General features: G+C 36.8%; 1 protein-coding gene across 1 annotated transcript; it reads left to right on the plus strand.

Annotated features, from left to right (window-relative positions):
• Positions 1-1,131: 1,131 nt before the first annotated feature.
• LOC146332301 (CD276 antigen homolog) lies at positions 1,132-13,006 on the plus strand. The gene is made up of 7 exons (XM_084743636.1): positions 1,132-1,320; positions 2,325-2,642; positions 2,980-3,018; positions 3,473-3,751; positions 8,055-8,330; positions 12,648-12,764; positions 12,933-13,006. The coding sequence occupies exons 1-7, from the start codon at positions 1,236-1,238 to the stop codon at positions 13,004-13,006; spliced, it is 1,188 nt and encodes a 395-aa protein (XP_084599762.1). The 5' UTR covers positions 1,132-1,235.
• Positions 13,007-15,923: the final 2,917 nt, after the last annotated feature.

A 15,923-nucleotide genomic window follows, 5' to 3' on the forward strand; every position in this document is an offset into this window, starting at 1 on the left:
CAATGTTGTTGACTTCTTGCACTCTGTTTTTTATTCTTTTACTTTAAATTTTGTTTATTTTCTGCATTTCATTTTTACTTGTCTATCAGCGTAGATTAATTTAATTCCAATATCAGGTCAAAATAAACCTGCCTACTAGACTGTTGTCCAGTAAAAAATTTTAATATTTTGCAGCTAAAGTGAAATATAATGACTTGATTTTTATATTTTTGTTGACATCATTTGATCCTTTTTCGTTCTTTTTATTTGTTAAGTTGCTCAGTCAGAGTCTGTCAGGTTCAGTTACACAGTGAACTTTACACTCAGTGTCCAGTTTATTAGGTACACTGAACTAAAACTAATGCAGATCAAAGCTGAACATTAAAACCTTCATGAAGGAGGATTTACTGCAGGACTGTTGTATTAGACTGCATTAGTTTTAGCTCAGTGTACCTAATAAACTGGACACTGAGTGTTTCCTGTTGTTGACTGAGATATTTAAGCTTCATTGGTGTTTATGTTGTTAACTGATGATGCTCTTGCAGGATATGATGTCATTTCAGGCAGAGCGTCATCATTTCTTTACAAACGTCTGAATAAAACATGAAAAATGTCTAACTGTGTGTTGTGACTGTTTCTGATGTTTCTGTGTTCAGAGTTTGTTGTATCAGCTGATAAATCAGCAGTTAGTGAAGGAAAGAGGTTTCCTACAGCTTGGATCCATACAGAAGCAGTGTGTTGTGGTTCATGGTTGACCTTTAACCTCTGAGCCTCAGGGCAGCTTCAGCTTTTATTCTCTCATTTAATGTCCGAATAACATGAGGAGACTTTTTACACTGGATTAAGATATAATAAATAAATAAAATGTAAAGTATCCACACCTGTTATTACAGAAAAATATCCTTTACATTAAACAAGCTGCAGTTTTTCATCCAGATAAACTTAATCAGACGTTCATTTTTACTCTTCAGGCTCATTCCCCCTCACAGCTACAGTCAAATGTGAAATGTCAGTGTGAAGATAAAGTTCTGCTCAGGTGATATTTTGATTTGATCTCTGAATATTTTCACCTGAATTCACAAGTCATAATATTGGTATAAATGAGGCTTTTATTGTGAAGGATGACCGCAACGGAAGTGTCTGTGCAGAAGCTGAAGAATCGAAAGTGTTTGTGATGTGCAGCTCAGAGAGACAGAAGTCGTTTAAATGTTCGTTAGTGATCTTACAGTGACGTCATAGTGAGATTTGATCTTCGAATGACGTCATTAACCATGAAGGTTCTCGGTGTCGTGAGTGTGTGTCTCGTGACTTGGTGTGAAATAACGTTTGGTGAAGAAAAAGGTAAGAAAACTAATGAATTACAGGTTTATCATATATATGATGTTCAGGGCGTCGCCTCCATCCTGCAGACAGAAATGCGTCACTGAACTTTAGACGCTGATATTTATGATCTAATCTGAGTCTGTCCGCTACGATTACACTGTTTACTACTGATATACTGATATTACACTTACTGACAGTGTACATATATATTCTACTGTTGGTTCCAGCTGTTTTTACAGACTGAACTGTCTGTAGCTGAACATGTTCAGTCTACACTGCTGTATTTTATCATCAGTCATAATGGTGGTAGATGGAGAGTCTAATATTTTCTGATCTACAGTTTATTATAGATCCAAGACTAAACTGACTGAAGGGACTGAGAGAAAAAGACACGATCACATCACATCTGTTCCTTCAGCACCATGGACAGATCCATCCATCACTACACAACACAGTTAGACAACACTTTGCTTTGAGCTCCAGTTTACATGAGTTGAAGTTTAAGATGTAAAACTTCTTCTAAGAACACAAAAGTTTTTTTTCTCTCAGATTTGGTGTTAAATCTGATTAAACTGCAGGATTATGACACAGGTGTGTCTTAGACTGGTGACAATTAAAGGACACTAAAATCTGCAGTTTTATCTTGAAAAACAGATGATTATTTGGCATTGAACTATGGTTATTTCACACAGGGTTATAGATATATTTTTTTTCTCCAGGAGGGCAAAGTCATAAGCCGTACTACTCTACCTCTAATTGGCTATTACTCATTGCCTTTTTTGGTTGGGTTGATTAGGTATATGGAAGTATAAAAAATATAAATGAACATAAAGAAGTAAAGGAAAAAAGATGCAGTCTGAAGGGAAATTCAAAGGATTTTCTGAGGACAGTGTGCCAGACAACAAAATGAAAAGTTAGTTGTTATAAGTTTATTTGTTAAAACAACATCCTTCCATGTGTGTGTCTTCACTTCCTGACTGTTGATGTAAACATGGTGATGAATCCATGTTTTTATCTTCCAGGACCAGTGGTGGTGGAAGAAGGCAGTGATGTTATTTTACCCTGTTCCCTCAGCATCAACATTGAGTCAAAGCTCTTTGACTGGAAGAAAGATGGTCAGAAGGAGGTGTTCCTGTATGATGAAGGCCATCATTACAATAAGGACCGTACAGGTCAAGATGAGCACTTCAAAGGTCGCGTCTCACATTTTCAAGACCAACTGAAGCGCGGCAACGCCTCCATAATCATCAGAAATACCAAGGTGTCTGACAGTGGAAACTACACCTGTGCTTTTCCACGTCTTCAGCCGAGTCAAATGTTCCACATTAAGCTTGTTGTTGGTGAGTGCTTTCATTAAACACTTCAAGATGGCCGCTCATTTACTGACGACACTGCTTTAAGAGTCCCACATGGACTTTTGTCAAGTAGTCACAATACACATCTGGCAGAGCCTGGTCCCCACAGAGCTGCAGCCACATCTGGAGTGATCACCTCTGGATCAAACATGCCTGATATTAGTCACACATTGTCCATTATGTCTCTCTGTCCAATGAAATGTCTTCAGTCTATAGTAGATGAAATCTGAGTGTGCACTCTCACATTTTTTCTACAGTATTACATGTCTGCCAAGTTGATATTTCACAAACAGCCTAACATCTGTTTTGTTTTGTCTTTCAGGTCGTATCTTAAAAGACAGATCAGAGGAAAACATCCCAGGTGAGTCCTGACTGTGATGACGTCATTGTCTACCTGTCACAGCTGTGTGTTGTGAGTTTGGTTTCACAGGCCTGAAATCATTGAGAAATACTGAATTTGAATTAATCACTGTGTGCCATAGACTTATCATTCTTGTGTGTGCAAGAAACTACACATCACTTCTTAAAACTGGAGACATTTACCTGAATTTATTAAGTCTGCAGGGTGCGTAAATTTAAGGATTTTCTACTGTGTTCTTGTTCTAATGAATATGTGCTCCTCTTATGACATGAGTCAGAAATAGTGATAAGTTAACAAATATTGAAATAAATAAACTTAATATGTTTTCCCCACTTAGATATGCTCATTGAAAAGCAGAAAAGGGGTGATGAAAAAGCATCACAATGTTACATTTCTAGTATTGAAATTGTCTCACGTATATATTTATAATTGATTGTTACTATTATGTGTACAGGTGCAGCTCCAAAACCATTTGTCACTGCACTTCATGAAACAAAGGACTGGTCTCTGCTGCAGTGTGAGGTTCATGGTGCGTCTCCAAAACCTAAAGTAGAGTGGCAGGACAGTTCTGGAAACATCCTTCCTACTGAAGAACCACAGGTCACAGAGAGAGGAGGACGTTACTCCATCACTCTCAACACCACTGTGACCAAGACTGACAACTATCACTGTGTAGTCACACAGGAGGAAATTGGCCATCGCACTCATGCTAAGATTTATGTGCATATCAGTGGTGAGATTCTTCTTCTTTTTTTTATGCACATTATGAAACTAAAGAAAGTTATATAGATATAGATATATAGTTATAAAGAAACTTATGATGAAGAAATCTGCACAACTTGAAAATGTTTGAAAAATCAACTCTGATCCTGAGACTCTGAGACTCCACTTCATTAATCTACAGAGATCAGAGGAAGAATGAGAGGGTCTGGAGGGAAACAACAGAAATGTTGAGATCGGTCTGATCAGTCACACAAACACACACAATCGGTGTGTACATTTCTAGTTAGCTGTAGCTAACATCTGTATTGTCAGTAATTTTGGTGTTTTGGCTCCAAAAACTCTCCAACAGTCAAACTCAGAGGATTAAATGGAGACAAACTGAACTTTGTGTTGAGTCTGAATTGACCTTTTAGGACGATGAACATCATTAATAATACAACAGTGATTCTACACTAATACTACATGAGCTCTACATGATATTCAGTTCCATTCACAGTGTTACATTTACTGTTTGTCAACATGTTTCAGAGGACATGTTTGAGGACAGACATGAAAGTGTGAGGACATGTAGTGGACAGCTGGAGGACTGTGGAGGTCTGTGGAGTCTGAGGAGAGAAGAGAGCAGGGACTGGAGAGAGAGAGAGAGAGAGACAGAGACAGAGAGAGACAGAGACAGAGAGAGAGAGAGAGAGACAGAGAGAGACAGAGAGAGAGAGAGACACAGAGAGAGAGATAGAGAGAGAGAGAGAGACAGAGAGAGAGAGAGAGACAGAGAGAGAGAGCTTTATTAATCCTTGTTGTAGTTTTTCCTGGACAGTTTAAACTTGTCATTAGTATCATTACATTGCAGTGAGGCTCCCAGATGACAAACATGTTGGTATAAATGTCTCTTCTTTCCACTTGTTTCATCGACTGCAGCAGAGTGTTGGTTGATTACAAGCAGAAGAAAGTTGAAATGCAGCATCAGGTTTTGAGTTGAAGTGAAAATGGAGATGAAAAGAAGAGAGAAAGTGTCCACATTGTGATTTGTAAATGTGAGCAGGAATCCTCCTCCTCTGTGTGAGTGTGAAACCAGGAGTTCACTAATGTTCAACACTTGACACACTTACTAACATTTGGCTTGTGCTTTGTATTAAATGTGAGCGTGTGCAGCTTCACTAAAGCACGTGGGCCGATTCAACCAATCACAGGTGACGTCTGATGGAAGCGTCAGGCTGCAGCACAGAGGACACAAAATGTCAGCAGAGTGTCATTATACAGCTGTGATTTACAGACAGATGTGTGATTGTGTGTGCAGCTTCCTGACAGCAGAAGTACTGAGTGTAAACAGGCTGAAGTCAACTTTCTTCTCCAGGAAATGAAGCAACAACCTCACAAATAAGATTATTACACTAAACTTATATGAATGTTGTATATTTGAACGTTTGGACGTCCGTGAACTTTAAGGCAGCTTTATTTGTAGATCACATTTCATACACTGGAGTGATTCAAAGTGTTTCACACAGAAATAAAAATACAGTAAAAAGGTCAAAGATTTATCATTAAAAAGTGCAAAAGTACAGACAAGAGAAACAAAAGATAAAAGAGTTAAAAAGTAAACTAGTGCAGTTCAAATCAAGAGAAACAGAAAGATAAAAGAACACAACAAATACTTTCAGATGCACATTGTGAGTTTAGAATAATTTGTTCTGCTTCAAAATTATCTTCAAATATTATTTGAAATCTGTTTTCTAAGATCTTAACAGTGTTTTCTGTTACACTAAAGTAATACAGTAATACTGTGTTCTTGTTCTAATGTATATATAAGTTCTATAAGTTGATCATATGTTTTGTATGTGAGATCAAACTAGTAACTATATCTGTCTGATAAATGTACACTGGAAAAATGAACAAGTTGAGAAAACTTTGTTGAGGCAACTTTTTTAATAGACTTTTAGTTTTGAACTCAAACTCTTAAGTTTTTAAAAAGTTTTACCAACTAATAATATTTTGTTGAGATAACTTACTTTTCTTCTTTAGGTAAACTTAAATGTTTCAGTTTTAGAAACCCTCCAAAAATTTTATTTTTAAAATTGTTAAGTAAACTCATTTAAGTTAAAGTGAATAATGGTAAATAATTTAATATTTTCTATTGCAACCATTTAATTTTCAAGCTCCAAAATAATGACAAATCACTGCTGACTGTAAACAATATTAGAAATATACATTTCTATAAGTTTCTAAAACTCAGGGATTCAAGTTTATCTAAAGAAGAAAAATAAATTATCTGAACAAAAGATTATAGGTCAGCAAAACTCAAAAATCTACTCAAGACCTTTAAATTATGAGTTTACCCAGCTTCTTTTTTTTTTTTACATGTAGTGGAGTAAAACTACAATATTTCCCTCTGAAATGTAGTGAAGTAAAAGTATAAAGTATCATAAAATGTAAATACTGGAGTACAAGTACCTGAAAATGATCCTTAATGACAGTACTTGAGTACTTGTAGCTGGTGTGTCTGTAAATGTTTGTTTGTTAATGTGTGAAACAGTTTATGAAACAAGACGTGTTTGCTTTTAAAAAGCCAGTGTTTGATATTTGATGAGAGTTTTTCTATTAGTTTACTGCAGTACAAAAGGTTTGGACTCAGCTCACGTTTTACACAGTTTCTTTTAGAATAGTTCACCTCTTGTTTCATTCGGGGCTGATTTGGTCAGATTTGTCAAATATTTGATGAGGATTGAAGTTTTTGCGTGTGTGAAATAATTGAGTGTGTATTTTGGAGCCGTGGATAAATTGAAATGATGAAAGGTGAACAAAGGTGTAGTTTTAAAGAACAAATGTGTGATAATGTTCTCCTGAGACTGTTGATCAGATACACTCACTTTATTACTGAGCTCACAGTTAAAGGTGCTGTTGTTCTGGACGACATTATACTGAGAGCTCTTTCTAATATTTTCTCCTCCGTCTTTACAAACATGAGCTGCTCACAATATTAGAAACACCTGTGAATATAATGCAGTCCAGTTCAACAGCATCACTAACTATGAGCTCAGTGATCAAACATAGAAGTGAATGAAGAGCTGTGTGACAGTGTGAAAACAAACTCGACATTATAGACGTCAGAAAGTCAACTTCATGTCACAACACTTGTATTGGATGACATTAGATTGTACAGGTGAACCTAATAAAGTGACTCACTGACACAATTAAACCCTGAGAACACAAGAGGTGCACAAGCTTCTAAGAGCTTCTGTTTCATATTTGACTTGATTTTTTAAACGACTTTAGTGTCGAAGAAAATATCGTCCACATATCAGACGACAAATTTAATGTGAAATCATTTCAATATATGTTTTAGAAGAATAAATGTAGTGTGAAAATGTAAAGGGTTGTCCAAACATCTTCACTGTATCTGAGCTTCTGTCATGATATGAGTCAGAAATAGTTTAGAGCTGCACCCATTAATCCATTATTAATTGATTATTAAATTAATCACCAACTGTTTTGATAACAGATTAATCATTTTGAGTCATTTTTTTTTTATTAAAAAGTGTCCAAATTCTCTGATTTCAGCTTCTCAAATGTGAATATTTTCAAGTTTCTTTCCTCCTCTCTGACAGTAAACTGAATATCTTTGGGTTTTGGACAAAATAAGACATTTGAGGACGTCGTCTTGGACTTTAGGAAACACAGATTGACATTTTCCACCATTTTCTGACATTTTATGGACCAAACAACTAATGGATCAATGAATAAAATGACGATCAGATGAATGTATAATGAAAATAATAGTTAGTTGCAGCTCTAGTGTGGTTGTAAATAGAGAGCAAACCTTTGGTAGAAGTTGAACGTGTCTGAAATATGATCTCTTATACAAGGTGTGTAATTGTGTCTTATACTGTGTTGAACAAGGATACAAGGTGATTAATTGATCATTTACAACAAGGATGTCAAATGAGATTCTGTTGTAGTTCCCTCTCTGATCGATTGATCGATTGATTGATCGATTGATCGATTGATTGATTGAAGAGATAAATGAAAGTAGAGAACAAAGTAATTTCTAAGGTGAAGTGCTGATGATGAATGAAGCAGTCTGACAGTCTGAGGGAAGAAGCTGCTCTTCAGTCTGGTGGTACAGCAGCAGATACAGCAGGGTGAACAGGCTGCTTTACTATTTATTTCACTTTATTCTGCTTTTATTCAATCTGAAACAAACTCTGATCAACATTTACAAGCAGAGATGTGATTAAAAACATCAAAATGTGACTTTATTCTAATGCTGTAATTGTCTTTTATTATATAATTTGTTGTCGTTTCTACTATGTTCACAGGTGCAGCTTCAAAACCGTCTGTCACGATACTTAAAACAGACGATGGGATGCTGCTGAAGTGTGAAGTTCTTGGTGTTTCTCCAAAACCTAAAGTAAAGTGGCAGGACAGTTCTGGAAACATCCTTCCTGCTAAAGAACCACAGGTCACAGAGAGAGGAGGCAGCTATGACATCATCCTCCAAACTACTGTGACCAAGACTGACAACTTTTACTGTGTCGTCACACAGGAGGAAATCAACCATCAGATTAAAGCCGAGATTTATGCACAAATTAATGGTAAGATTTTTGCTTGTCATATATTAGTTGTTTTCAAAAACTTTTAATATGTGTTCAGACTGAACAAAAGGGAAATTGTGATTGGAAACAACAGAAAGAACTGGAGTTTGTAGTAAATGTTGACATCAGTCTGATCAGTCACACAAACACACACAAGAATTTCTTAAAGTCGACACACAAACCCAGTAAGAGATTTATAAATGTCTGCTGTGAGCTGATCCTGAGGATCAACATGAAAACATGAAGACGAGGACGATTTAGAGACTGAAGTCATTAGAATCAGAGACATTTCTGTTCCACAAGTGAAAAGAAAAAATGTTGTGAAAGTGAAGAATTATTGTTCCACATGTTCCACCAAAATCCAGCGAGGCTCTCTGAAGGTTTGATTATCTGTAGTTGTATAGATTAGATAGAGAACTTTATTGATCCCAATGAGAAAGTGCAGCAGCAAAGTTCCACATGAATCACATAAGAAACAACATAAAGACACTGTCACAGGCCGACTGTGAGACTGAGACACAAACAGGAGACACACAAACAAACACATGTTCTCAATGTGGAAAGTCAGTAGTGTCGGGAGTGGATGAGTGAAAATGTGCCGCTGGATGTTTTGCTGTAAAAACAAAGAAAAGGAAAGCAAAGACACGACACAGAGGTGTCCAGGTGTGTCCATGCTGCTGATGAACCTCCCAACAGGTCTGCAGCCCTGGAGACAGAAAGCACAGCAACAGCAGAGTCGACCAATCAGAGGAGCCCAAACAACACTCAGACATGGAGAGAAGATTTTAGTCAGTCAGGATTTTATCATTTTATTGAACTGAACTAGAAACTGAAGTGAAAGTAAAAACTAGGAGCAGACTTTAACTCTAAATATATACAGAGATAGTTCCTGGAAATAATCTGATACCATGGAGGCACATAAAGGATTTGAACTGGAGTTTTTACTGGACAGTTTAAACTTGGAATTAGTGCTAAAATCAGATTTGATTATCAGTTCTTATTCAGGTTGTAGCTCCAAGTTTCAAACATGAACGATCATTTTCTAGTTGTAGTAATTGTGAGTATTAAAGCAGCATGTATGTGGAGAGATGTGAAACTGTGTCTCAGTCTGTATGTGAACAAGAATCTCTAAATATTCTTTACAGCCTTTTATTAATGAGTTTAAAGTCTATTTATCTTTAAGAGCGTCATGCTGCATAAATCCAGACTGTGTATCTCTCCTCTCATTGTGCTCCAATAACTGTAGAGTCGACCCTCCACCAAGAAGCTCATCATGATTTTAATCTGGACGTCACTGAGCAGCAGTCAGTGGTGGAAGAACAACTCACAGTCTGTACTTAAAGGTCCAGTCTGTAACATTTAGGAGGGTTTATTGTCAGAATATGTCACAGATATAATATTCATCAAATCATCGACATAAACCAGCGCACACTGAACTGAGTTACTGTGATTTTTATTCAGAGCGAACGACGTGTTTCGCCCGTGGCGTCTTCAGGTTCGCTCAGCAGAAACACATGAGCTCTCACAGGTGAGCTAAATATACACGGGTCCTGTGACTAATAATCACACTTATTTCATTTTTCTTTTTCTACATTTTTCCTTTAACATTCTTCAAAAACCATTTTTCAAAAGATCGTTTACAATTTAACCAAAAAGCACAATAATAAATTCACACAAAATGACACAGATCAAAAAACAAAGCGAGAGTCATAAAGAGTTCCAAGTGTTAGAAGAATAATCTGTAAGTTAAGATCATACCATTATGCAGATGACTGAAGTTAGAGATTTAAAAAAAGAGATGGACTGCAGGTCCTACTTCTGTCCCTCTACACTGTTAGACAGAAAGGGGGAGTGACAGGGAAGAGACAAGGGACCTGATGTCTCATCTCTCCCTGTGGATCCAAATGACCTGTGGAGGGAGATATAAGTTCATATTTATATCACAGAAAGGAATTCAAATCCTGTGTTTCATTAAGTCCATATGGCTCAAGTGTTTTCAATTCATGGATCCAAAACTCTTCCCCTCTTAAAAGTTGCTTGATCAGATCACCTCCTCTTGGACTGGGTTGCACTTTTTCAACACCCACAGATTTGAGTGAAGTGACAGACCCGTGTTTTTTCTCTTTGTAACGTCCAGCGATGACATCATCCGTGTTCCTGTTTCTAACGGCCACCTTACGCTCAGCGGTTCTCAGTCTGAGGCGACGTTTTGTTCGGCCCACATACATTAAACCACGAGGACGTTTCAAAATGTAAATGACACGTGTAGAAAGACGATTCATGAATTCTTTGACGCTGTATTTCTTTCCTGAATGTTGGTGATTGAATGTTTTGGTGTCAAACGTATCAGAACAACGTGAACATTTTCCACATCTATAATTTCCATAAACCTGTTGAGACGATTAGTTTGTGTGGGTTCCTCGTACAGAGAACCAACCACAAAATCTCTGACATTTCTACGTCTTTTAAAAGAAAAGCGAGGTTTGGGAGATGTCAAATGGTCCAAACTCGGATCACATTCTAGGATTTTCCAGTGTTTGTTTATAATCCTGTTGACTTGCATAGATGCTGAACAATATTCAGATACAAAGGTCACTCTGTTGTCAGAGTGTTTAGAGGAAGGATTAAGTCGTTCTTCACTCTTTTTGTTTTTCATGAGCTTTTTTATTCTCTTGGTCAACAAGTGTCTGGTTAAACCCTCTTTGTTTAAAGCTCTGGGACATTTCTTTAGCCTCAGTTTGATAATCATCTTCTTCACTGCATCTTCTTCTCAATCTGACAAACTGACCATATGGGATGTTACTGATAATATGGTCAGGATGGAAACTAGTAGAGTGCAAGATGCTGTTTCTATCAGTTTCCTTACTATAAATAGATGTCTGTATTTGTTTGTTTTCATTAACAGTGATCCAAAGGTCCAAGAAGTGAATTTTTTCTCGACTGTATTCCATAGTAAAATGCAAGGTGGGATAAATCCTATTTATATGGTCACTAAATGCCTTAAGTTGATTCTCAGAGCCTGTAAACCTCATGAGGACGTCATCAATTTATCTTCTGAAAAACAAGATGCTCTTAGCAAAGGGCTTGTTGTTAAATATATATCTGTCTTCACATAAACCCACCAACAAATTTGCATAGTTAGGAGCAAATGGTGACTCCATACTTGTTCCTGGAGATCGCAGGTGATACTTATTGTCAAACATGAAGTCATTAGATTTTAGGATGAACTTAGTAAGTGACATAAGCAGTTCCACTGGAAGTTTATCTTTCCCAAGATCAAGATCAAAATTCACAGCTTCTAATCCACCTTCATGTGGAATATTAGTCTACAAACTCTCCACATCAAAATCTACCAAAAAAGAGTTTTCAGTCACAGTGATGTCGGCTACCAGTTTCAAAACATAGATGATAAATGAATAAAATCACAGTAAGTCAGTTCAGTGTGCGCTGGTTTATGTTGATGATTTTATTTGAGATGTTCCTGTGGCCGACCAGCACCTGATCCTTGAGACTGGCTGTGCAGAGGGACTTCTGTTCACATAATATTCATAAGTATGTTTTCATTAGTGGATAATCACCTGAAAATAAGAATCGTTGTGTTTTTGTTTCCTTAGAATGAGCCCTTTATATCTACAGAGGGAGCAGGTCCTCTTCTGTGGAGGCCGCCATGTTGAACCGCCATGTTTAGAAATATTAAGTAGCATAAAAAGTACCTGAAAATTATACTTTTACTGCTCAGTGAGACATAAAACTATCTAAGCTGCATGTTTATCTGGACAGGCAGTATTTTATTTAAAGCGATCTAATGAATAGGAGCTCTAACAACAGCTGTGATAAAGTAAAGACGTGTTTCTAAGACGTAATCCAGAGTCCATGGTGTCCTGGGCTCAGTGTGTAGAGAACCTCGGCTGTAGACAGATTGTCACACACATTTGCAGATGTCAGACACAGCAGCAGTTTAACAACAGTCACATGTAAACAGGCTGAAGTGGAGGTGGCAGGACAGTGATTCAAACAGTCTTCATACTGATGAGCAGCACGTCTCAGAAACAGGACCATGCTACAACATCACCCTCCTCACTACTGTGAGCAAAACCAAAACCAACCTCTGAGCTGTGAAGACAAGCAGGAGGAAACTGGACATAAGATCCAAGCTGACATCACTGTTCCTGCTGAGATTCATCCCAGTGGGGTTTGAATCTGCAGGAACATCAACACCTTTAGTTGTTCTTTGTGTGGACTGTGAGCTCCAATCTGCTGTTTATCATCTGCACTTACATTCTCACTCTGACACTAACTTTATGTCTTCAGTTTCAGGGTCATCGTCTGGACTGGTTGTTGCTGTTGTTGCTGCAGTTCTCGGTCCTCTTATTATTGTTGTTGTTCTCATTGTGTTTGTAGCCAAGGGTTGCGTCAAACTTGATTTTAAAAAAGGTATGTTTAAATAATTTATTGTATCAACATATTCATGATGAACAGATGACAAACCTTTTCATGTTTCTCATGTTTAGAGTCTTGACAGCTGTTTTATCTTCTCAGGCATTAAGCATTTTGTACATTTTATATTTATTATAAATTATCATTTTGTTTTCCTTCCTTCAGGTCCACAGACAGAGACAATGAGAGATGAACAGAGAGACTCCAGTCATTCAGACAACCTGATCCAGAAAACATAACAAGCTCTACATGTGATGTGAAGCTGCTTTAGTTAAGTGTTTAAGACCCAATCTGAGTTTTAAACTCACTTCACTTATTTCAGTCAGTTTCAGTGTTAAACCTGGTTTTAAGGTTAAAGTTAAACTTAGTTTCAGGTTGAGGTTTGGATTATGGTTGTGTTGAGGCAGACAGTTGTGATGCTGAAAATGAAGGTTGTTTCAGTGATTAATATGCATGAAGCTCATCCTGCTTTCATATGGAAACTGTCCCGTCACCACGACAACAATCTGTCCCTCAACTTAACCAAGTGTCTTCATATACTGTCCTCTAACACAGGGGTGTCAAACATGAAGCCTGTGGGCCAGAACTGGTCTCCAGGAGGGTCCAATCCAGCCAATCCAGTGTGAAAATTACAGAGATGTCATTGATTCCAGTTTTTCAGATGCACTGTTTTTCCTGATTTGTCCACTGGGGTTGATGCTGATAATCAGAGCAGCAGCTGGAGACGCTGTTATAGATCCACATGTTTACATACAGACTACATGACTCAACTCTGTCAGTCGTAGGCTGCTGTTCATGCAGGAGACACCACTGGAAAAAGTTTTTGTCGAAAAAGGTAAAAGTGGACACAGAGTTTATAACAGAAAAATGGACCAGTTCACATTTCTTCACATTTAATGACAGCAGACTGACTGAATGTAGAAAAACTGCAACATGTTGTTGATATTTCACTTATTTTTCTTCAGACATCTCAGACTGTTCATCATCTGTTTTGTTAATGGATGGTTTAATAACTGTTTTCACATGTTGTTGTACTTCTGTACACTAAAAGAAGGGAAAAAAATTGAGGTGTTGTTATTTAGTTTCTGTACTGGTTTTACTGGTCCAGCCCACTGGAGATCAGAGTGCTGAATTAACTAAAATGAGTTTGACACCCCTGTACAGCATGAAACCCTCCAAACAACAGAGCTAGCTAACAATAAATATATATATAATCAATATCTTTATCTCACAGCACTCAATACTGTATTTGATAAAACATAATTTTTTATAAAGTCTCCAAGATGGATCTGGGACACAAAGTTCTGTTAAAGACGTCATGATTGAATATAATGAGTGATTTAGCAGAATGGTCCAACATCCATGTAAATATTCAGTGTGGTGATGAGGTCGGTTCTGTTCAGGTACTTTGATTTTATCACACAGATTGGAGTTAACAAGGTGACAACAGAAGAGAACAAGTGGCCTTTAATGCTGACAGAACTGATTATTAATCAATCATTCTGTTCAATGACTATTCAATCAATAGTTTGTCTTGAATTCTCATTCAACTCTTGTTCAACTTTAAGAGGAAAAATATTGACTGTTGACACTCGATCTGTCCTCAATGTTGTTGACTTCTTGCACTTCTTGTGTTTTTTTATTCTTTTACTTTAATTTGTGTTTATTTTATGCATTTCATTTTTACTTGTCTGTCAGTGTAGATTAATTTAATTCCAGTATCAGGTCAAAATAAACCTGCCTACTAGACTGTTGTTCAGTAAAAAATTTGAATATTTTGCAGCTAAAGTGAAATATAATTACTTGATTTTTAAATTTTATTGTTGACATCATTTGATCTTTTTTTATTTGTTAAGTTGTTCAGTCAGAGTCTGTCAGGTTCAGTTACACAGTGAACTTTACACTCAGTGTCCAGTTTATTAGGTACACTGAACTAAAACTAATGCAGATCAAAGCTGAACATTAAAACCTTCATGAAGGAGGATTTACTGCAGGACTGTTGTATTAGACTGCATTAGTTTTAGCTCAGTGTACCTAATAAACTGGACACTGAGTGTTTCCTGTTGTTGACTGAGATATTTAAGCTTCATGTGTGTTTATGTTGTTAACTGATGATGCTCTTGCAGGATATGATGTCATTTCAGGCAGAGCTTCATCATTTCTTTACAAACGTCTGAATAAAACATGAAAAATGTCAAACTGTGTGTTGTGACTGTTTCTGATGTTTCTGTGTTCAAAGTTTGTTGTATCAGCTGATAAATCAGCAGTTAGTGAAGGAAAGAGGTTTCCTACAGTTTGGATCCATACAGAAGCAGTGTGTTGTGGTTCATGGTTGACCTTTAACCTCTGAGCCTCAGGGCAGCTTCATCTTTTATTCTCTCATTTAATGTCCAAATAACATGAGGAGACTTTTTACACTGGATTAAGGTATAATAAATAAATAAAATGTAAAGTATCCACACCTGTTATTACAGAAAAATATCCTCACATTAAACAAGCTGCAGTTTTTCATCCAGATAAACTTAATCACACGTTCATTTTTACTCTTCAGGCTCGTTCCCCCTCACAGCTACAGTCAAATGTGAAACGTCAGTGTGAAGATGTTAAATTTTAGGCTTTTAAATCTAAGATTGTGCAAAAAAAAAAAAAAAAAAAAGAAAAGAAAAAAGCCCTGTTATTGAAGGGCACAGATCATGACATCAGTCATGTCTGTTGGAGAACTAGTTCAGTCCATATCATCTTCTCAGCCTCTATTTATAAACTTCTGGACCAGTGACATCATCATGACATCACAGGAGAAGCTTATAGCCAGCCAATGGGAATCCGGCTGTGACATCATCGATGATCATATTTCAGATACAATAAATTAATCACAATGCAGACTATCAGGATCTCTTCCTCAACTTGTCTATAATGTTTGTACCACATTTCATGTTGACAGACAGAAGTGTCTGAGATATTTTAGAAAGTGCAGTACAGATTATCTCCAGCAGATGTCTACAGAGCTCTCTAAAACTTCTTAAAAGTTTCTAAATGTTTAATGTGAGCCCCTTATTGATACTGAGAAATGTCCCCAAGTGTTAAACTCGATTATACAAATATGTTCTTAATATTACAATAAATATTTACATATTTATTATCATTGAATCATGTCTG

This window comes from Lutjanus erythropterus, chromosome 2 (genome assembly GCF_056507025.1).
Source record: "Lutjanus erythropterus isolate fLutEry1 chromosome 2, fLutEry1.hap2, whole genome shotgun sequence".
Taxonomy (NCBI): domain Eukaryota; kingdom Metazoa; phylum Chordata; class Actinopteri; order Lutjaniformes; family Lutjanidae; genus Lutjanus; species Lutjanus erythropterus.